The 22,434-nt window shown below is 45.9% G+C and overlaps 1 protein-coding gene across 5 annotated transcripts in view; it reads left to right on the top strand.

The window, feature by feature from the left end:
- Nucleotides 1–22,434, top strand: part of SRGAP3 (SLIT-ROBO Rho GTPase activating protein 3) — a 237,789-nt gene that overhangs the window by 132,832 nt on the left and 82,523 nt on the right. For all 5 annotated transcript variants that reach the window (XM_081071603.1, XM_081071599.1, XM_081071600.1 and 2 more), the window contains one exon: nucleotides 19,486–19,548. In XM_081071603.1, the coding sequence (XP_080927729.1) occupies nucleotides 19,486–19,548 (63 nt within the window). The remainder of the gene's footprint in view (nucleotides 1–19,485; nucleotides 19,549–22,434) is intronic.

The following is a 22,434-nucleotide window of genomic DNA, read 5'->3' as shown; positions in this document are numbered from 1 at the left end:
AGCAGTATTTACTTTGGGCTCATAGGTATTTCTTTATATGTACATATGCAAATACATTTTCTGTGAGTGCTCATATGTATACATTTTCCAGTATACATTTTCCAATACATATGCACTTTCCCTAAACGAGATGAGACAGTATGTATGATTTTACTATCTGCTTATACCACCTGAAAAGTTATATAACACTTTATTACAGAATTATCGCATGTCAATAAGTACATTTCTTTTCTTGTTTCTTTTTTTTAAATTAAATATATTGGGGTGACAATGGTTAGTAAAATTACATAGGTTTCAAGTGTCCAATTCTATTTCGATAATACTTTTGAATGATTACATAGTTTTTCATTATATAGATGTAACCTAATTTATTTAACCAATCTCTTATTGTCGAACACTTAGGTTATTCCATTCTTTTACTCTTATAAATAATACTGCTATGAGCAAGGTTGTATATATACCTTTGTCACATTCACTGCTATTTCTGTAGGTTTCTGCAATGGGAATTTTGGAGGTCAAAGTTTACTTATTTTTAAGTCTTTTAACAGTCTGCTCGGTTGCTTTCAGAAAGGTTTTACCCATATAAGTGCCCTGAAGCCGAGTGTGGAGGGAGCAGTTACATTTTATGCTGCTGAGGTCTCTGTATCCTAAGTCCTTTGCACATTGCCTGGCAAACACTAGGTCCTGCATAAGTGTCTGTGGAACTGAAGTCCCTTCTGTAAACTTCAGTCAGTTTCCTCCTCTGTAAGGTGGGCAAGTCAGTAGCCTCTGTGAGCTCCATCCTCTTTGTCTCGCAAATGGGGCTAAGATCCACTCCTTCCCAGCAGCTGTGTGAGGCTTAACTGAGATGGTGTATGTGAAGGAGGGAAGTATTATTGGGAAGTGCTTAGGGTGTGGTCTTTGGGTCCAGAATTTTTGAAATTCCTGGGTTCATAATCCTGGTTCCATCATTAGCTTTCCATCATTAGTCTTGTTCCTTAAACTCACTGAGCCTTAGCTTTCTCATTTGTGGGATGGGGATAGAAATATCCACAGGGCAGTTGGGAGGGTTACAAGGGCTGTTAACCCCAAGGAAAGCAAGGAGAATAGCACCTGGCAAGGTAAGAGACTCTTACTACTAAAATAATCCTTGGCATCTGTTCTAGTCAGGTGCCCATTGTAGGGAGTAGGCGACCTGGGATGGCTAGAAGCACAGGGAAGAGGATAAGCTGATTTGAAATATAATAATCTCTCCATGGTCTGTCTGTGGATTGTCCACTCTGAGGGTGACTTCTATAGCAAAACTGTAATTGCACACGAGTTCCTTCCCTCCACACAAGATGCGCTGGTCTCGTCCTGGGGCCACGTTTACCAACGTAGTCTAAGATTACTATCTCCATAAGGAAACATAATTAGGAAGGTAAATACAGGGCAATTAAAAAAAAAACACCACACAGTGCTTTGCAAAGTCAAACTGAAGGGATTCGGGTCTCTTGGTCCCATCATAAGTCTCTGCCCTCGGCTGCTGTCACGTCATTTTTCCTGGGTGGGAGTGACTCACAGAAAAAAGGTCATCCAAGCCTTTAGGAAATGAAGGGTCTTTTTCCTGAGCTGAGCCCGGGGACAAGTGAGATAAATCTTTTCAGTTCTCATTTAGGCTGACAGCAGCCTCACTTGTGATGGAGGTTAACAGGGTGGAAAATAATGAAAAAATGTCTACAGCTGAGCTCTGGCTGCCTTGTTACCGGGCCTGTGCCTATGGAACAAAGGAAATGAACCAGCCCCTGTGGGCCGGGAGAGAGATGGGGGCCGGGCCTGGCTGGCTGATTTAGCACAGCGTGGCCCTGTTGGGTCACATCAGTTGTAGATAATCTCGGCACTGAGGCTGCACTCCTTACCTAATGATAATTTCCACAGTCCTCAAAATTCCTGTGGGGGCTGGTCTCTGGTCAGGCTGGGGAACGGGCTTCTCCCTCACCCGTTTTATAGATGAGGAGGTAAAGCCTGAGAAGCTGTAAGGAGCCCCCAGACTTGGCAACTTTGGGCCCATTGTCATAACCAGCGGGAGGCAGTGTGTCTGGGCTTTTGGAGTCAGTCTCAGAGTCTCTCCCTGATGGTATGACCCTGGGCAAGTCTCTGTGAGCCTCAGTTTTCTCATCTGGGAGATGGAGACAGTGACAATGCACAGTCTTTAATGCCTGCTTTAAAGAGTAGATATAGGCCAAATGGCTGGCACAGGCCTGGCATCCAGTAGGTGCTCATTAAATGGTGACTTGCCAGTGATCCCAGAGAATGGAGCTCCTCGTTCCTGAGACAGGGTCCTAGTACTTGAGGGGGGTGTTCCTGCACCGACCTGCCATGTCATGCTCTGGCAATGCGTCTGCAGGAGGTGGGAGCAGCTCCCAGGCCAGGTGCCCTTCCTGGGCTTGCGTCTGGGGTAGCTGCCTTGACTGCCAGCTTCTCACTTAATAAGTTACCTTTTCATGATTCTTTGTTTCCCCTTTTGCATTGGAATCTATTCTCATGACTAGAGGTGGTACTTCAAATTCCAGAAGCTATTTTAGGATTTGTCTGGGCAAATGGACTTATGCATGCAGGTAGCCCTTGTTATGTGTGAGGTGTGGATCCACCATAGCAGAATGGAATTGGATAAGGCCTTGAAGTCCACTGTATGGATCAGAACTCTGTGGTTGCAACAACAGAAACCCAGATCAACTGGCTAGAGGGAAGAAAGGGAACTTACCAGCTCTTCGGAGCCAAGCCTTGCTTCAGACATGGGGCGCTTTAAGGGCTCAAATGAATTCAGTCTCTCTGTAGCTCTGCTCAAATTTCCCCACTTTTGTGGGGAGGGGGCAGTGAAGGGCTCGTTTGTAGTCAGTCTCTCTCCATATGATGACCAGATGGCTCCTGAAAGCTCCAGGCTTACATCTTACCTGCTTCAAGTTCAGTGGAAAGTGAGAGCTCCCTTTCCCCAGAATTGGGTCGTATGAGCTCTGATTGGCCCGTTGTGGGTCACATGAACACCCCTGATTGGGCACCTGTGGGCAGGGGATGCAGTGTGGACTGACTAGGCCTGGGATACCCCCCCGCCACTGAAGCCAGGTGTACACTCAACTCCATCTGACACATGGGACAGAGAATGGGTGAGGGGTGGTTCCCCAGGAAAGCCTGGGGAGCTCTTACAAGAAGAAGGGTGAAATAAATCAACAAATGTCCAGTAGGCTTTCTGTTCCAGCCCTTTTGTCATCTCCGTAGGAGTGATCCCCCCTCTGCTAGATCTCCTTCAGTAAAGTGCATTCACTACCTCTCAGGACAGCTCATTCCTCTTGAGAGAATTCTCCCCAGTGTCAAGATGAAATCATACAGTGTCCCACTCACAGAGCCTGGTCACACCCTTGAAGACAACATAGCTCAAATCACATGGCAATCTGTTAATTGCTCAAAGGCAGAAATCATGATGACCCTCCCAGTTCTTCCCCTCCTCTGGGTAAACAGTCCAAGTTCCTTCACGTGTCCCCGTGGTCTGGCTTTGTGTTTCCTCCCCACCTAAGTCACTTCCTGGGTCTGTCTCTGGGTCTTCTCTGACCCACAGAAGTTAATATTCAGGACCATTCAGGGAGGTCTGACCAGCTAAGAGTAGAGCGGGGCTACATGATTATTTCTAATATTGAAATCTGTGAATGCATTTCCTTTTCTCATGAGCGTCTCATCACTCTGAACTCTCAGCTCAAATCCCTAGGTATTTTTGTACCAACTGTTTTTAAATCTACGCTATGAATCCTGCACTTATATTTTCTTTATACTTGCCCCTTTAAAACTTTATTTTATCAGATTCTGGTCAAGTGGGATCTGTGTCCTTATTTAAGTGATTTTTCAGGCAACAATAGGGTAACTTTCCCAAGAGGTTGTAATTCTTCCTCTGTGGGAAAAGCCCATTTTGTTACTTCTCCATGCCTTCCTCTGTGGTGCTACCTTCTTCTATATGTCAATTCTTTGGCTCTGTGTTTGATTTTTCTCTACCTTCTTAGTAGAGAGGTGGAAAGTGGGGCAGAGAACTCAGAATGAGATAGAGTGAAGGTGACCTTTGAGTTGGGTGTTGAAGGATGAATAGGAAGGAGTCTGCCAAGTAGGGAAAGGCAGTTGGGGAGTTCAGTGTTAGGAGAAAGGCAAGAGCATTGTGGGTGCTCTTGGATGGAGGTCCAAGGCAGCTCAGAATGGAGGCTGCAAAATGTCAGTCCACAGCTGAATTTGGTTCCCAAGGGTAACCTGCTCGGCCTCACTATGTTAAGAAAATTAAATCAACATTTTAAATTGGGGGATTTCACAGAAAAATCAGGATTTTGTGTTTCTCTTGAAAACTCAGAAGCTCTGCCAGTACCAGATCCACGTGGGTTCATGCTTGGCAGTAGTTGGCTAGAACTAAGTAGCTACTGGCCCTTTTAGTCAGGGCACACACTCCATTGCCCCATGGTCCCAGCTATTGGCCAGTGTAGGACACCTATTTGGCTTTTTTATTTTGCCTCCCTGGTCCTTTATGTATTTGAGTTTGTGGCCTCATCTTTAAACATTATCTACCAGAGGTTGGTTTGTATGAGGTTGGTTTCCAGAATCACCTGGAGGGCTTGTTAAACTTGCATTGTGAGGCCCGCCTCCATGGTTTCTGATTCAGTAGGTTGGAGTGAAGCCTGAGAATCTGCATTTCTAACAAGTTCTCAAACGAGGTTGAAGCTGCTGGTCTGGGGAACGCATGTGAGAATGACGTACCTAGTCCAACCTCCTTGTTTTCCAGGTGAGGAAACTGAGGTCCCCTCTCTCTGGTAAGTGCAGAATCTGGCCCCAAACGCAGGTTTTTGACTTCAGGTCTGGTGCTGAGTAAGTCTCATACCCCCTGTGGTGTTCTATCTGCATCCTGCTTGCTTTCCCTTCTCTCCCCAACCATTTCTGAGACTGGGCACTGAAGCCCATTTCATTTCCAGCCTCAGCTTTTTTAACAATAGCCACCCATTATGCTATGCTCTGAGGCCTGCAGAATTTAATTACTTGCTGAGTAGGGAAGTGAATTTGATTGTTGGAAGCTGTGGTGTTCTGGAGGAAGCACTAATGAGGAAAGACTCTTAGCAGAGAAGAGAGGGCATTTGGGGGGCTTGTGTTTGAAAGCAGCCATTCACTGTGTGGCAATAAGGGCCTGGTCGTCAGTGAGCTTTTTCGTTCCTGCCTCGAAGATGTCTGTCACATTTCATAAATAAATCAGGGCTTTTGTGTGCAATAATTGCTTTGCTTTGTAACCAAGATCAAAAGCACCAATGGCCTTGGATTCAAAGCCAAGTTTATTTTTTATTATTGGGTTGAAGGAGAGAGTGAGAGTTTGCATGCTGGAGGGTCCAGCTATGAGGCCTGAATGGAGAGAGACGGAGCAAAATGGGCAAACTGCCAAGGCATGAGGGACCTTCAGCCACTCTCCACTGTCTCCCAGGGAGTTGAAGTCGTGAACACTCACTCTGCTAGTACAGCCTGCTGAGCTGGTCACCATCAGGCATTCTCATTCCCAAGCCATTCAATAAACATGTATTAGTCCCATCATGACAGTAGATAAACAATAATTATAGACAGCAAACAATTAGGGAGTACCAGACTCTGGGCTAAACATTCTATAGACATTTGATTCTTAAAGCCTAAGAGGAAGATGCTGTCATCATCCCATTTTACAGATGAGGAAACTGATGCTGATAAAGGTGGAGCTGGGATTTGAATGCAGACTTGTCTGACTCTGGAGCCCAGTGGTAAGAGCAGATACTAAAGAAGACAGAGAAATGAGTCAGACAGGATGTCCGCTCTTAAGGAGCTTACAGCGCAGAATGGAAGTGAAGATAGATAGATGTGTAGCAGTGATTAAAATACAGGGAGAGGGAAGTTGGTTTAGAGGAGGAGGACTTCCAACCTGGGCTGGGCTGGTGGGGGAATTCCAGGAAGGTTTTCTGTTGGGGAAGCAGCATTTGAAGTGAGCTTGCAGGATTAGGATCTATCCCAGCCTGGGTTTCCCAGAAAGCAGACTCAGACAGTGATTCCGATGCAGGAGTATATTAGTGAGAGCTCTTGGGGTCCCCACTTGCAGAAGGGAAGGAGAGAAGCAGGAGTCAGCCATTGGAGAAGTTGGGCTGTGGTGCAGTCGTAACGAAGGCCTCAATAGACTCCTTGGGGAACTCTGAAGCTGAGGTGGCCCTTCCGAGTTGTGGTAAGGAGGCTGTGACTTTATACCCTCACGTTGTTCCCAGAAGAGGGTGTGGCCTTGGGCAGATGCCTTAACTTCAGCTGAGGCAGTTCCATATCTGGCTGCCAGCTGAGGGTGTCTGCTAGCAACACACGGGGTAACAAGCCCTCCAGTCCTAAAGGGGATTGGGGTGGTACATTGTTATGTCCACAACAGATATACAGAGATTTGGGAAAAGTGAATGACAGGATTCCAGACTAAAGTAAAGGCCATGGGCAGAAAACTCTGGGTCCTGTATCAGGAACAGGTAGGCCAGTGTTGCAGTCTAGTAGAGTGATAAGGGTTACAGAGAGACTCTCTGGCTCAATCCCTGCTTTGCCACTTTCAGGCCATGTGAGCTCAGCCTAATCCCTTGATCCTCTGAGTTTTGTCATTTTCAAAATGGAGCTAATAACCTTCTTTATAGGATTATTGTAAGGATTAAAAAACGATGATATAAAAGCCATACCTGGTACACCATAAGCAATCAATAAATATTAGCAATTATAGGGATGATTTTGGGGACTTTAAGAACATAGTTAATCTTAGAATTAAAGTTGGAGATGGGGTGAAAAAGTATTTTATTCAGGGCCACAGGTTAAAAAAAGGGTTGGAAGTGAGAAAATGTGCTCAGGACATCACTCACTGATTAGTTCTAAATGATAGTGGTCTTATCTCTTCTTTTATAACCTTTTATTTCTTTTTCTTGCCTTATTATATTGGTTAGGACCTCTATTCTGTACAGTGTGAAGGAAAATGGAAGAGAAGTGGCATATGCTTCTAACTTTTCACCATTGAAGACATAAACTCCTAGCAAATTCAGAATAAATAGGAACTTTCTTAGCCTGACAAAGTGTATTTACCAAAAACCAACAGCAGGTATACTGTTGAAGAAAGTTCAGCAAGATGGCCGGTTACAAGATCAATATATAAAAATTAATATGCTCCTTTGGGCCTGCCACATTCAATTAGAAGATGTAATTTAAAAGTGGATACATTAGAAAATAAGAGTGATTGAAAATTAATGCCATTAATGCTACAAATTAGCTATGGCCTAGAAGATTTGATAAGTAATGCTTTCATTGTCATTCAGATGTAAATATTTCATAATTTCCATTATAGTTTCTTCTTTGCCCCATGAATTATTCAGAATTATGTTTATTTTAGTTTCAAAGATTTTTTTTTTAAAGCTTTTACTTGCCTTGAATTTCTAACTTTATTATGCCATAATAAGAAAATAAGATCTCTAGGTTATATTTTTTGGTATTTGTTGGAGCATTTGCTGTATCAGACTGTCAAAATTTCCTTAACGTGATAGTCAGTAAAATGGGCAGTGCTAGAGCAGTGCTAGGTAAACTGACTAAGAAGACAGATCAGAACCCAGAAACAGCCCTCTACACGTGGGAACACAGTATATGCCAGTGGGGCATTAAAGATGGAGGGAAGAGGATAGACTATTTAGTAAATGGGGCTGATTCCATTGGTTAGTTGCCTTTTTCTTATTATTTTTAGAAACTGACATTATACACACACGTCTATTTTCTCATATGGAAAATATAAGACTGTAGTTCACAAAAATATATATTCTAAATTGCTTAAAGTGCTAAAGGTAAAAAGCAGAACTTTAAAACTTTTCAGAGAAAATACAGGAGATTATATTTAAAACCTTGTGAGTAGGAAAAGAAACATGAAAAAAGAATATTTGTCTGCCTAAAAAAAATGAAAAAACACAAATCATAAAAGAAAATATTGATAAATTCTATTATATAAAACTAAAACATTATCTTCCTGCAACAACAAAAACAATAACACCTATACAGGGAAAATACAGACAAGAAGATATTTGACATGCATAGAATCAATGAAAAGTTAATTTCCAGAATATAAAATCAGCTCCTACGAATTATTAAGAAAAGGGCAAACAATCCCATAGAAACATGGGTAAAAGATGTAAATGGGTAAGTTATAGAAAATGATTTTTAAATGGTTAAAAGTATAAGAATAGATGCTCATACTTATTGGTAACCAGGAGAAGGTAAAATTAAATGAGACATAATTTGAGTCCCATTGGATTGGTAAAACAATCCTAAGTTCTGGCAAGAATGTGGGGCAGCAGAGGCTCTCACATCCTCCCAGGAAACGTGTAAATTTGTCCAGTCCCATTGGAGAACAACTGGGCAGTAGCTAGTAACAGTGTAGGAAGAGGTCCATGCCCCATGACCCAGCAATGCCACTTCTACGTGTAACCTAAAGATATTCTAGTATATCTGCATGCATACAAAGCCTTGTACAAGGATATCTGCTGCAATAGTGTTTATAGTAAAGAAACAACAAAAATCACCCAAATGTCCATAATGAAGGGAACGGTTAAATAAGTTCTGGATGGTCATACAATTGACTATTATAAAATAGTTAAGATGAAGGAACTAGATCTACATGTAGCAATGTGGGCAAAACCTGAAAACACAATGTTGGGTGACAAAAGCAAGGAACACTGATGTTTTCATACAATTAAAAGCACAAATCAGTAGTTCATGTTGTTAGGCATCTGTCTGACATAAAGCTATCCAAATGTGGACTGTGTAAAAACACACACCAGCTTCAGAATAGTGATCGACGGAAGAGGGAGGAAGAAAGGAGACATTTCAGCTGGTATCTATAACATTTTGCTTCCTAAGAGTAATTTTGAAGTAAAAATGGGAAAATCTTAATAGTTATCTAATTTGAGTGGCACCATTCATGGGTGTTCGTTATTGTTCCCTCTACTGCATATTTTTAATCTCAGAGATATTAAATATTTAACATTCAGATATTTAAAAATTGGTGAACTGAGATAAAGGTGGGGTAAAAGGTTGAAGACAGATGAAGGAAGCCCTTAGGTGTCAGAATGAGAATCTGGGCTTTATTTTCTAGATATGTAAGAACTATTGCAGGTTCTTAAATAGGGGGTGATATGATCAAAGCTTAAAAATAATTAATTTGGTATATTTGATGGATTTGAAAAGAGAGATGCTGGACTCAGGGAGAGCAGTTACATGTTATTAATACATATACACTAACATATAGATTAGTGGTAGAAGGTGGTAGGAACCTGTATCAGAATGGTTGATAGGGGAATAGAAAGGAAGGAAGAGATAGATGAATGAGTGGATAGGTGAGTGGATAAATGAGTGGATGGGGAGATTCATGGATGGATGGATGGATGGATGGATGGATGGATAGTTGGGTGGATGGGTAGAAAGCTGGAAAATAGATGGGTGGATAGATACATGGCTACAGACATTTTTGAAATGCCAGTGCAATCCTCATTACATCCTGTTTACAAACAATGCAAATGAAATGGAAGATCCAATTATAAAATTTAAAGAGGAGTTTAAAGAGGTGTCTCAGGTCACTGATTCACCAATGTGATCAATAATGTTTTGAATTCAACAAATAAGCCAGACAACATCCATATTCACCTTGAAAATAATGTAGAGAGGGCGAAAGCAGCTTAAAACTGAGTGGCCTCAGTGTCTGTAGATAGTGGTTTTTTCAGGAAGACAGCTTTGTCATGTTCTCCAGAACACACACTGTCACGCACACCTGAACTTTTCACTCCTTATCTGCGAGTAAGAAAGTCAGGGCAAAAAGCTCCCCCGAGACATAGGCCAACATCAGGGCCATAGTCAAGAAAGATTAGTCCTCAGTATGTTCTGCTTCCACAGACTCAGCACAGGTCCACAGCATCTCCTCTGCCTTGGCCTGGAGGTCAGGGAGCAGAGTTGGGATTTGGTCACAGATAATAGGAGATTCTGCAAAATGGCACAGAGCAGTGTATGTTATTTAATATTTATGACAATCTAAAGCAGAGACTTGTAAATATCAGCACCCTTTTTATACTAAGGCAGAGGAGTATCGATGTTTTGGAATTATTTTGGAATGTTTGGGGAAAATAATTGTAAAGGTGTGTAGAGTGCTAGCTCTCCCAGTGGTGGCAACAGAGTAGAATGGTTGAGAGAAGCACATTTACTAGCTCTGTAGTCTTGGGCAAATTACCCTCCCTGAGCCTCCTGACTTTAAAGTGGGGCTACTGATAGCGCCTCCTATAAAGCGCTGATATGAGGGTTACATGAATTGTTGTCTGGAAAGCAGTTACCATTGTGTTTCATTGTGCTTGGCACATGCTAAGATATCAAGAAACGATTGTATCATTGTTGTTATTAATTATAATGATAAGTATTATTTTTAGTAATAGTACCAAGCATTATTATTAATAAGAATAAGTATTATTAATAATAATAGTTAGTATTGTGAATAGAGATCCAGAAACTCCTAGCCTGACCACATCAGGTCACTTGTGCATAGCCATCCCAAGGTATCCTGGGACTTCCTCGTACCTGTTATTTTAAGCATTTCTGAAAATGAAGGCTTTCGGTGCTAACAGGGTCCCAGAGACATGCTGGGAGTAATTACAGGGGACGGGGGTGGCAGGCACCATTCTGGGCTCGTTGTCTCGCTGTTACTGGGCTCCCAGGTCGGCATCAGTGGGGCCCACCGCTGCCGAGAACCTATGATGAGTGGTTCCAGGGCTTCCCTGTTTTCCTTGCAGACTGGTATCCCAGCCGCAGCAACATGGGAAGAGTTAAGGGCTCAAGTCTACATTCCAGCTTCTTGCAAAAGCATGTAGATGACAGCATGTGGAGTTGCAGCAACAGGAGACATAAATTAGTCTGGGAGGGGGGGTGAAGAAGGGAGGTGTCTAGGAGCAGGGAAAGGAAGAAGATGGGGAGAGGGGAGGTATAGCAAGGGTCCAGACGGAAGGTGGGACAAAGTGTAGGCTAAGGATGATGTTTGGAGGCAAGGGGTGGAAACATAACAGAGTGCAGGCAGCCCAGTTATTGGCAAGTTAGGACACGGCCAGGAGAAACAGCCAGTTGGCTGTCCAAGCTGCCATGTTCAGGGATAAGTTGACCTTTCAGGACACACTGGAGAAGCCCACATTTCTCTGAGCCACGCCTTTAAAGCCCTTGCTTTGGAAATAAAAGCACAATCGCTTTGGGAGATGGCCAGGGCTTACATATACCAGATATTTAAATAGGGAACATCTGTGGGTCTCAAGTTTTGTTATTTGATGAGAAAACGAGTTGGAGTGTGGAAAAGCAGTGGGATTAAGAACTGCAAGAGACAGAGGTTTTTGTTTTTATTTAGTTTTGTTGGTTTATTTGCTTCCCATTGTTTGCGTGGAGCCTCAGCACTAGGAAAACCATGGAATGTCCCCAAAGGTAACCCAACATGAGAACATCTAGTGGAGCAAAGCGAGAAAAGAGAGACAGGCGTTCCTGTAGCAGTGTCTGGTGAGATGCAGGAGAGGCCCAGAGGCCCCACGCCAATCCCCGGAGGCAGAGGAAGCCTCCATCTCATTTCCTGCATTAACATTTTCTAAAAGTTCCTTCACTCTTTTGGAAAAGTGAAGGGGGAATCTCGTTATTAAAACCCAACATTTTAAGATGATATTATTTTCTAGATGTAAAGAGTGAGTTTAGCCATGGAAGTGACCCACCTTTGAGTTCATTTGAGGGAGACAGAGACATGTCCTTTAAACACAGAACTTTTCAGTACAGCTCATAAAGTTCTAGGACCTATAGTAATAGTTTTGAGGCTTTCCCCTGAAAACCACACTTAGCCTTGTACTGAAAACTAAATCAAGCCACTCCTGCAAGATTTTCATGGTGAAGACATTGATTTCACTCAGGAATCTTTGTGTCAAAAAACTTTTTTTTTTTTTTAAAGATTTTTTTTTTTTAAAGAAATTATTGGCTTTTTAATTTTTTATTTAGTTTTTTGTTTTTTGTTGAGAGCCAACTGGCCCATGTGGGAATCGAACCCGCAGCCTTCGGAGTTAGGAACATGGAGCTCTAACCGCCTGCGCCACCGGGCCGGCCCGTGTCAAAAAACTTTAGTCAGCTGGTCCCATCTTGGCGTGAATGTGGGGTGTTCTGTGCACAGGCATTTAAGGGGTTCCTTGTGTATGTAAGTCTTCCTGATCTGCACTGTGGGAAACCAGAGTCCCAGCCTTAAGGAGCTTATGCTCCCTTGAACTGGTTGGAACTTGGTCCTTTTGCAGGAACTGAGTGAAAGCTGGTGCGTGGTGAATGGTTTTCAGAAGGCCGTCTCACTCCGTGGTCATTTTGTTATCTTCATACTGATATAAGCACAGATTACGTCAGTATTCTTTCATAAGTATTCATAAGCAAAAAGGAAAATTCACTGGATCCTGTAAGCTAAAACAGTCCGGGGTAAACCTTGTCTGGGTATCTCTAGATCCAGGACTCTAGAGGTATTGCCAAGGCCCTGACTCTCCTTTTGATGGACAGCCCAAGGCCCCTGACGTCTACCTTAGAGACCCAGAGGAGACGTAATCTGAGAATATGGTTGTTAGAAAGCCCGCAGGGAAGATTCTTATTGGTTGAGCCTAGAATACGTTTCCATCTCTGACCCAATCACTAGACAGAAGGAGCCAGAGCACTCCGGTCCTGCTGGGTCCCATACCCAATGGACCGTGTTGTGGGACCAGGCAAGCAGGGGTCAGTTCCATCATATCTCATCTTCTATTATCAGAAGAAGGAGGAAGGGAGAGGCCAGAGCTGGCCCTCATGGCTAATTTATTCTTACCAGTGCAGGTGGGCCAAGAAGGACCAGCCAAGGAGAACTAGATGTGCCTGCAAGTCGGGACAGGTGTCAGGGATACAGATTCCTGCACAGGTGGTAAGAAAGTATATTGGACAGGCAGACTGCGGCTAGAGGGCATGCCCTCCTCCATTCTTTCCTTGTGGCCTGCACTCATCTCTGTTAAATCATTGCAAGGGCTTCTTTTCACGTGTGCTTGCATCTTGTCTAGGCCCCGAGTAAGCAGACCACAGGAAGTCTATATGGGTCAGACCAAGGAAAAGCTGAATCCTGCCTCTGCTGCTTCCTAGCTGTGCAACCTAGGGCTAGTTGCTCAACCCTTCTGAGCCAATGGCTGTCATCTGTCAAGTGGGCATAATAATAGTACCTACCTTAAAGTTTTAAATTAGATAATGTATGGAAGTGACTTTGGACAGTATTCGGCAAGTGCTCCATAAATGCTAGCAACCAATGATAGAGCAGGGGCCACGTCTCCTTCAGCTTTGTGTCTTTGGTGCCTAGTTGAAACTGGCATCTAGTAGGTTTCAGTAAGTGCTGGTGTAAATTGAAGCTAGATGAGGATTTGGCCACAGAGGTGCAAGAGGAGGTGGTGGAGGCAGGAAGCTGGGTTCCCAGCGGTGCTGAGATTCTATGCAGGTCACGCTGTCCAGGGTCTACACGGGGCCAGGAGGTATGGTCTCTTCAGCAGCTCTCAAACGTTGGGATATGAGAAGGGCGCTGGTTAAAAGGCACTCTCACAGGTTCTGACGCGGCAGGTCTGGGGTGGCTGCCCTTGACGAGTACCCAGGGATACAGAGGGCTGCCCTCTGCAAAACCTCACTGGTTTCTGAGTCATGACTCTAATGCCCTCATGGGCCAGATGGGTGACCTGGCTGAGAGAAGGGAGAAGCTGGGCACTGCGGCCTACTGGAGAGCACAAACCCCACCCAAAGGGGCCACCATGCTCCAGGTGGAGACTCAGTATTGCTGGATCGTCTAGTTTTTTAGGAGAGGCTGAAAATCTGCACTCGTAAGGAGAATTTCCTGATTTATAAGTGCTGAGTAAATAATCTGATTTTCTGAAAACACCGAATGGCCCAGTAAAACATGTCTGCAGCCCAGAGAAGCTGTCTTGTGGAGCCCTTGGTTTAGGGCAGTGCTTCTCACCCAGGTGATTTTGCCCCCAGGGGACATTTGGACATGTCTGGAGATAATTTTTGTTTGGGGGTAGGAGAATGCTAGAGGCCAGAGATGATGCTAAACAACTTGCCATACTCAGGACCCCCCCCCCCCCAACATCAAAGAGTTTCTGACCCTTAGGGGCATTTAACTAGCATTAGTTGTGGGCAGAAGAAAGAGGCAGGGCTGGGGCCACTTGTCACCTGATTTTTCAGATGTATTTGGATTGGACAGACAGTGCTGTACCCTTTTAACCCCAAAGAAGCACAGCGGCCATGGCTGAGCCCTTCCTAGCCCCGTGTAATCGTTTTCCACAGTCCACACACTTCCTGAGCATGAAGGAAGCAGCCTGCCACCCCTGACCTCTGCAGGCATGAAAGTCATGTGAGAAATGCGCACAAAGAGTGCTAATGCATTGCCACTTGGGTCCCCAAGGGCTGGGTGTGATGGTCTGCGAGAGATTATCAAGGTTTTGGCCTCCTGCTCCTGGTGGAATGTTTGGTTTGGGTTCCTCATTCAGTAGTTTCTGGAACTGTAGTTGAGAATATTTCCCTTCCCAATCAGCCCCAACCATAAAACAAATAATAAAATGCCTTTGAGTCCTGTGTAGTTCAGTAACTATTTGCTGAACACTCACTCTGTGGCCAACTCCGTGCCTGGTGCCGAGGGGGGGATGAGCAGTGACTCACACAGGTTCCATCTGGTGACTGTGCCTTTGAGGAAATACAAGAACCAGACCTCCAGCCCCTCCCCAGCCAATCTCCCCTCCATACACCACCGTCTTCATCTTCCTGAAGAGGCACAGCTCTGCTCATCACACTCTCCTGCTCCAAACCATTCAGAGGCTCCCCGTTCCACTCTGAATGAAGCCTGCTCTCCATTAGCCTCTTGGAACCTGGCCAAGCCTCCATTTCAAGCTTGTCTTCTGCTCTTCTGTTGCTGTGCTTCTCTCTTTGCAAACCAAGCTTTCCCCTGTTCCCAGGCTCCGTGCTGTGGCTCAGTCTGTGCCCCTTGCCTGGAATACCGTCTCTGGCCATTCACGCAAGGTGAGATGGCTCTGGTGGTAGCCCCTGCACCCTCTTCATCACTTCATCCCACGTCACCTCATCTTTCACTCTTTTGCAGCTCTTTCTATCTCCTGCCTTAAAATTATTTGGTTCTTGACTCTCGATCCCATCAAACTGGGAGGTTCTTAAGGGAAGAGTTAATAACAAATTCAACTTGTATTCCCTTTTTGGGGCAACGTCCTAGCCTTGTCCTTGGCTTCCAGTGGGTGTCGATTCAGCCTGTACTATTTCCAAGCTCTTCATCGATGCCAGGTGCTGCCATAAGTGTTACCTGTTTTCATCATCATAGGGACTCCACAATACCCGCGACATCATCCCACTTTTACAGATAAGGACACTAAGGCTTAGAGGAACTGTCACTTTGTTTGTTCATAGATTCATTCCACTAATATATTTAATGAGCACCCACTATGTGACAGGCTCTGTGGCATTGCAGGGAGGAGAGGCGAAGCAAGATGTTGCAGGTTGGGCGCCGCGGGAAGCCAACTCGGACACCGGAATTTAGCATCTATCAGAATGATTAGGGAGCATTCTTGGCATCCATACCTTGGGAGGGCAGAGGAGGGAGCAGCAAGCAAGCAATGGTGTAGGCAGCCTTACTGGAAGTCTTAGCCAGCCCTACAGGGAGTTCTCAAGATGGAGTGACCCTTCAGAGCTGTCCAGGTGGAGACCGGGGAGGCAGGCCTCTATGCCTCACACAGCTCCATGTTGGGATGAGGTGTCAGTCTTTGGAAAGTATGTCAGCTTGTCCTCTGAGGCCACCCCTGAGGCACTCTTGTCTAGGGGCTGTCTCCTGCCGTCCTCCGAGCTGCAGGACAGTTGAACATCTACCACCAGAGAGAAAGTCTCTTTGTTCTCAGGGGGTTTACATTCGAGTGGGGAAAACAAATGCCAAATGAATATACAAGTAAAAAAGCAAGATCAGTACACTTCCCCTTATAAGTGCAGAGAAGGACAGTAACAGGTATTCATTTTACAGACAGGGAAGCTGAGGAAGCTGAGAGGTTAAATGGCTTAAAGCTCAATCTCCAGTCCCAGCCTCAGTGGCTCCCAAGTTCAGCCCTCTCGACTGTCTAACCAGGCCTATGCTAGTCACCTAGAGCCTTGAAAGTCAACCTGAAGAGCTGGATCTTGGTCCTGTAGGCAGTGAGGAGGCTTTCGAGGGACACAGTAAAATGCATTTCTAGTACATTACACTAGCACAGGCATGCAAAACTGGGGACAGGAGTCAGGGGCTTTGTCGAGGGGCAGCTTCTGCAGTCTGGGCCCTGCAATGGTGACATGCTTGTTCTGGGACTGGCGGTAGGAAACCTGTCTTTTAGGGTGCTTTTGGCTGCAGGAGGCAACGCCAGCTTAAAGGGCCTAACCAACAAGGCCACAGAAGTGGGAGTTCCTAGGGAGGTAGGCTCTGGGCTCAGCCCAGCCAGTGTCTCAGGAGGTCATGGAGAAGCCAGGTTCCTTTTGCTCTGCCTCCCAAGGCTGCTTCCTCTTCTGGTCCTTGCTTCCTGCTGGTAGCAGCTGGGGCTCCATTTTTTTTCCCTTCTTTTTTCTAACTAGCACTCAGTAGCAAAGCTAAACCCTTCATCTTAACCACCTACATCTTTCTCTTCCATCCAGTTAAGTCACGTACTCACCCCTGGACGAACAACACACCAGAACCCATTGTCTTGAGTTGGGATGGCATCATCATCCTGGGAAGCTCCAAGCGGGAGGGATAAATGCAGGGCCAAATTTACGGCTCTATCAGGAAGCGGGAAGGGCAAGAATGGATGGTGGGGAGGGAGGGAGCGTCAGCTGCTACAGAGAACAAAGGATTGGGCAGTTTGCAGGCTGGAGGCAGTGACAGATTGGATTGAGGAGGAGGGACTTAAAAAAAGTGTCAAAAATAACTCCAAATTTTCCAGTTGCTGTGCCTTGGAAGATATTATCCCATTGACCAAACTCAAGGAGATGGAGGAAAGTGCAGGAGTTTGCTTTTGGATAATTTGAGTTTGATGTGATAAGGGGACATCCAGACCTTACTCTTTTGCAAGAGTTGAAGATATAGGTCCCTGAATCTGGGCTCCGGGTTGTACGGGATGGAGCCCAGGAGAGAGGACCGTGGAGACGATGACACGTCTGCTGATGATGGAGAAGTGGGAGCTGACGTCGGTAGTGCGTGGGGAGCTGGCTGGGGCACAGGCTGAGAAGGCAAGACTGGTGGGAGTTTTGAAGGCAGGACTCTTTTCAGCAGAGCTGCTTCTAGGAATTTATCTGCCAGGGGTCTCTGCCCAGGTGCACAGTGACAAAGCATAAGGATATTCATGACATCATTGTTTGAAACAGTAGGAGACTGGAGACAATCCCCACGTTAATCACTATGGAGCTGGTTCATTAATTATGATACATCTGGTATATGAAACCCCAAGCAGCTGTCAAAAAAGGAGGATGTAAGACTTACATGGGCTGTGAAGGAAAAACCTCTTAGATATATTGTGAGGTGAAAAAAAACGCAAGATGCAAAGCTGTGTAGCGAATACTCCTATTCGTGTTAAAAAAAAAAAAGAACATGTGCTGTCCAAATGCATGCTTGTATATCCATAGACTGTTTCTGGAAGGTATCAGAAGAAACTTTGAATAGCAGTTGACTATGGGTGGGGGTCTGGGAGCCTGGGAGACTTACTCTTCATTTTTACTTTGCTGGCTGTTAGCGTTCCTTTAACCATGTGCATTTATTACCTATCAAAAAGTTAGGTCATAAATATCAATACATAAGAAACTGAGTATTGGGTGTCAGAGATGTTGGTGAGACTGAGGACTGAGAGGAGGCCACTGGAGGGTGTCAGGGGGTCCAGGGTCAGCAGTGAGGCGAATGTCAGGGGAAGGGCCACAGGAGAAACTGAGGCACAGACTGAGAGTCTTGGAGGATAGAAAGAGATGGGGCTAGCTGGCTGGGTTCATTGAGCACCACTGTAGACGCATGGGACGCAACTGAAGATTTCCTGTGAGCTGTGCACAGAAAGTTCTGCTGAGCCTCTGCTGGGCTTTTGGATCCGGTCCCCGTTCTTTAGTCACCAGAGCTGGAGGGAGGTCTAAGCAGAGGTCTGGAATTGCCCTGACGCTTTCGCTGTCTGTTAAGAGACCTGGCGCATGCAAAGGCTGCCTTCAGATAGGTGATCCTTAGCAATTCCAGACCCAGAAGCTAAAAGAAAGGCTGTGGGTGAGGAGACGGAGCCGGGGAAGGCTTCATGTGTGGTATGGAGCCTTCCCCAGCTACCCCTGAGTCCAGTGCCTCCTGACCTGCATGGGGGCGTGAGGAAGGCTGGTCTCTGCCCGTCAGCTGCTGGTCACGCTTGAAGCTGAAGGAGCTGAAAGGGAGCCGGATGACTCAGCTATTAAGGAACAGAGATCAGGACTCCCATTTTCAGCATGGAAACTTCATGTGATGGTCCAGGCAAACAGGGAGAGTGTTTATAATAATAATAATAGTAATAAACAAACAGAATCCTAGACGCTTCAGGCTAGAAGGAACCTGAAGAAAATTTATTTAATGTTTCCTGAATCGTGTCTCTCAGTATATTAAATACGTAAGTCACCTTGCAGAAAAAGGGATTGAGGACAACTAAACCGCACCCTACAGAAAAATCCATGCATGTGAGGGTATGAAGCCTCTGAAGAGTTCTGCAGGAAGAAAACCTGTCTCACTTTGTTTAACGAGCTTTTCCCACATGTATTTGGTCACAGAAGCCCCTGCCCCCTTTATAGTGTGGCACCCAGCAGTGACCCCCAGAACATGTTTTGGGAAGCGTTTCTTTAGTTTTTTAAGTTTTTCATTTTATAGATGTGGTGGCGAAGTGTCCAAGGCCACATGGTCAGTTGTTGACAGAGGAGGCGGAGACCTCAGTTTTCCGCCATTGATCCAGGGCTGCCCGCTTCTCTGCGCTGCTTGTGATGACCTGAGGTGTCGGATCATTCTTTCTCCAAGTGTGTTCTAGGGACCCCACTCTCCTGAGATGTTAATGAATACTGAACCAGGGACGCAGATTCTGTTCACATCAGTTATCGGACACACAGCATTCATGAGAGATGCGTAGGTTGATTGGCTGTGGGGCCCCTCAGAATCCTTCCCGTGGTGCTGTCTCTCTGCATCACCAAGGTAGGGAGGTGACGTGTCGTGTCCCCCGACTTCTCTGGCCAGGGAAGGATTGCTTTCATGGACCCGGGTTGAGGAATGCAAGTCTCGATCCGCGATGTTGGTGTTGATTTCTGCTCCCCTTCTCACCCACCCCGCCCCAAGCATCCCTGCCCTTTCTGTGTCGAAAAGGAGACTGGTCAGTGCGACCAGCCGCCTTCTTCGCCTCTGACATTTGCTCCTCCCTGTTCCAGAGCAAGGAGGTCGGCCTGCAGATGCACGAGGAGCTCCTGAAGGTCACCAACGAGCTCTACACAGTAAGTCCTGCTCGGCCTCTGCCGCTGCCTGGCATCCGGTCTCTTTCTTCAGTGCCCAGGGCTGGGGAGACTAACTGGAGGTCGGCGAGGTCCCCGAGCCTTTGTGCTGTGTCATGTGCCTGAGTGACAGTGGGTCATCATGTGGGATATTATGACTCGCAAACCCAACTTCTCATTCTGTACATCAGGGGGGTGCCCTGGGCATGTTTAGTCTGTAAAGGTTCATGAGGGATTCCAATGACCTGCCAGCTGTGGGAACGTGTCACCTAGGAAGCAGGACACGAAGTCGGGCTGAAGGGAGTATGGACACAAAAGCTCCTGAGTAAGGGGTGTGGGTGTGGAGTCAGGTAGGACAGGCTGAAGTCGAGGCCTTCTCCTTGCTGAGTGTGGGACCTGAGGTGGGCACATAGCTTGTCTGGTCTCAGTATTCGCATCTGAAAAATGGAGCGCTGTTCCGAGGACCATGTGAGACGAGGGGGTGAGCATGACTTGCAACCCCCAGGGAATAGTTTCAGAACATCACAAGATCACCAAGAGCTGACCTTGCTACCTGCTTAGAGGCAAGATCTAACTGGACTTGGCATGGGTGTTAGAGTCCAAGAAGGTGAGTAAGTGGGGAGCAGAAGGTAAGCACACTGGTTATAGTGCAGAAATTCACTTGGTAGGTGGTGCAGCAGGACTCCAAACCCAGGTCTGTCTGTAATCAGTGTGCCCTGCTGGGGTCCTGTGTTGCCTCTCCTGCTGGTTATTCCCTTTATCTTCCTCTCTTCCCTTCTGCTTCTTGAATTCCTACCCATCCAATGGTTCCAATCTCAACTCACCCTTGATCACATAAGCCTACATGGAGCCATCATTTTTCTGAGCCCTCAATTCATCTCCCATGCATGCACGCTCTCCTTCTCATTTCTTTACTCAACAAATGTGTGTTGATTGCTGGCTCTGTGCCAGCACTGCCAGAGGCGCTGGGGACCCTGTGGAGAACACAGCGCAGCCCCCACGGGACTCACAGTGTAGACACCCTCCATCCGGGCCATGCTCTGTCTGGGCCGCTGTGTTGTCCGTTCACATACAAGATCTGACAATTAAGTTCGTGAACTCATCCTAGAAAAAGCGCTACATACCTCACTTCTGAATATCACTACAGTCACCTTCGAAGTCCTCCCCTTGGGAAGCTATGCACCGACATCAGCGCCTAGTCCACCCTTCAAAGCCATTTTGGAACTCTTTTTCTGGAATGGCCATCAGAGCTGTTGTCATATTACCCTCAATGTCCTGAATGTCATCAAAATGTCTTCTTTTCAATATTTCCTTTATCTTTGGGTAAAGAAAGAAGTCTTTGGGGGCCAGATCAGGTGAGTAGGGAGGGTGTTCCAATACAAGTATTTTTGTTTACTGGCTAAAAGCTCCCTCACAGACAGTGCCGTGTGAGCTGGTGCATTGTCGTGATGCAAGAGCCATGAATTGCTGGCGAAACTTCAGGTCGTCTTTTCCACGCAGCCTTTTCAGCTCTTCCAAATAGTAAACTTGGTTAACTGTTTGTCCAATTGGTACAACTTCCTAATGAATAATCCCTCTGATGTCAAAAGGTTAGCAACCTCGTTGCCATAAGTTCTTAAACTGAATTGTCAGACCTCTTGACTTGACTCTTGTCTCCCTGCCCAGATTCTAAACTGCTCGCGGGCAAAACAAACCACTTTCATTTATTCACATATCCCTCCCTCCGTCGTCCGCTTCAACCAGCACCCCGGGAACACCAGGCTCGTACCAGGTTCTTCAGAGACCTACTCTCGCAATCTTCACAGCTTGCCGCTGTGCCACTCGCAGAGCTGGATCCACAGCACGCAGCTCCACGTGCTTCAGTTGAAATGAATTTCTGGGCGACTGCTGCACTCAGTGTGCAGCCAGCAAATGACCTGGTGAGGGGGTGCTGCCGCACCCCACTGCTCTCCTGCCTCTGTAGCAAGCAGTGCCTGCTACATACTCACCAGATCAAAGGCAGTAGAACTGCACCTCCTCCATTTTATCCTGTTTCCTCCCTCACTTTTTCTCCTTCTTTCCTTTCTCTTTCTTTCCTCCTTCCTTGCATCCATCCATCCATCCATCCATCCATCCATCCATCCATCCATCCATCCATCCACCCATCCACCCATCCACATTTGGGAATTAGCCTCTCTCCTTTTTTTGGTTTTGTTTTTCTCTGTGGTGCTTTCATGATGAGGCAGGCTTCTCCTATGTGGTGACAAAGATGGTCCCCCCTCACCCCAAGCTCACTTTCTATCAGCTTAGCACCCCCTAATGGAAAGAGAAAATGCCCTTTCCAGTGTTTCCAGCAAAGCCTCAGGGCTGTCTCTAATTGGCCTGGCTAGGCTCATGAGATCCAATCACTGTGGCCAGATTAACATAATGTTACTAATTGGCCAGGCCTGGGTCTCATGCCCACCCCAAGATAGGAGAGTGGTATCGGTTTCCCATGAACCACGTGGATTGAGAATGAGGAGGGCTAATTTTGGAGATTTCCTCAAAGAAAATCAGGAAGCTATTTCAGAAGAGGGAGGACTAGATGATCCTAGGCAGAGAAAAACAACAGATGTCCACTGAGGAGGAGTAGCTGGGGGAGGATAAGTGTCTCCATTGCCTAGCGCTCAAACAAACCCTTGCTTCTCAAACCTGTTTGGCTTCTGCTCCTTCTGGGCTTAATACTCATACTGCTCCCTTTGTCTGGCAAACTCCACCCCCTACACTATGTCGTGTTCGCCCAGCTAACAGCTCCTCTTCTTCAAGGTTCAGTTCAGATGTCATTTCCTCTAAGAAGCCTTCCTTTATTTAGTGCCTTGTACTCCCCTCATCATAGCACTTATCACACCATGTAGTAATCACTTGTATAAT

Source organism: Rhinolophus hipposideros (assembly GCF_964194185.1).
Source record: "Rhinolophus hipposideros genome assembly, chromosome: 14".
In the NCBI taxonomy this organism is placed as follows: domain Eukaryota; kingdom Metazoa; phylum Chordata; class Mammalia; order Chiroptera; family Rhinolophidae; genus Rhinolophus; species Rhinolophus hipposideros.
This window is presented reverse-complemented; position numbering and strand designations above follow the sequence as displayed.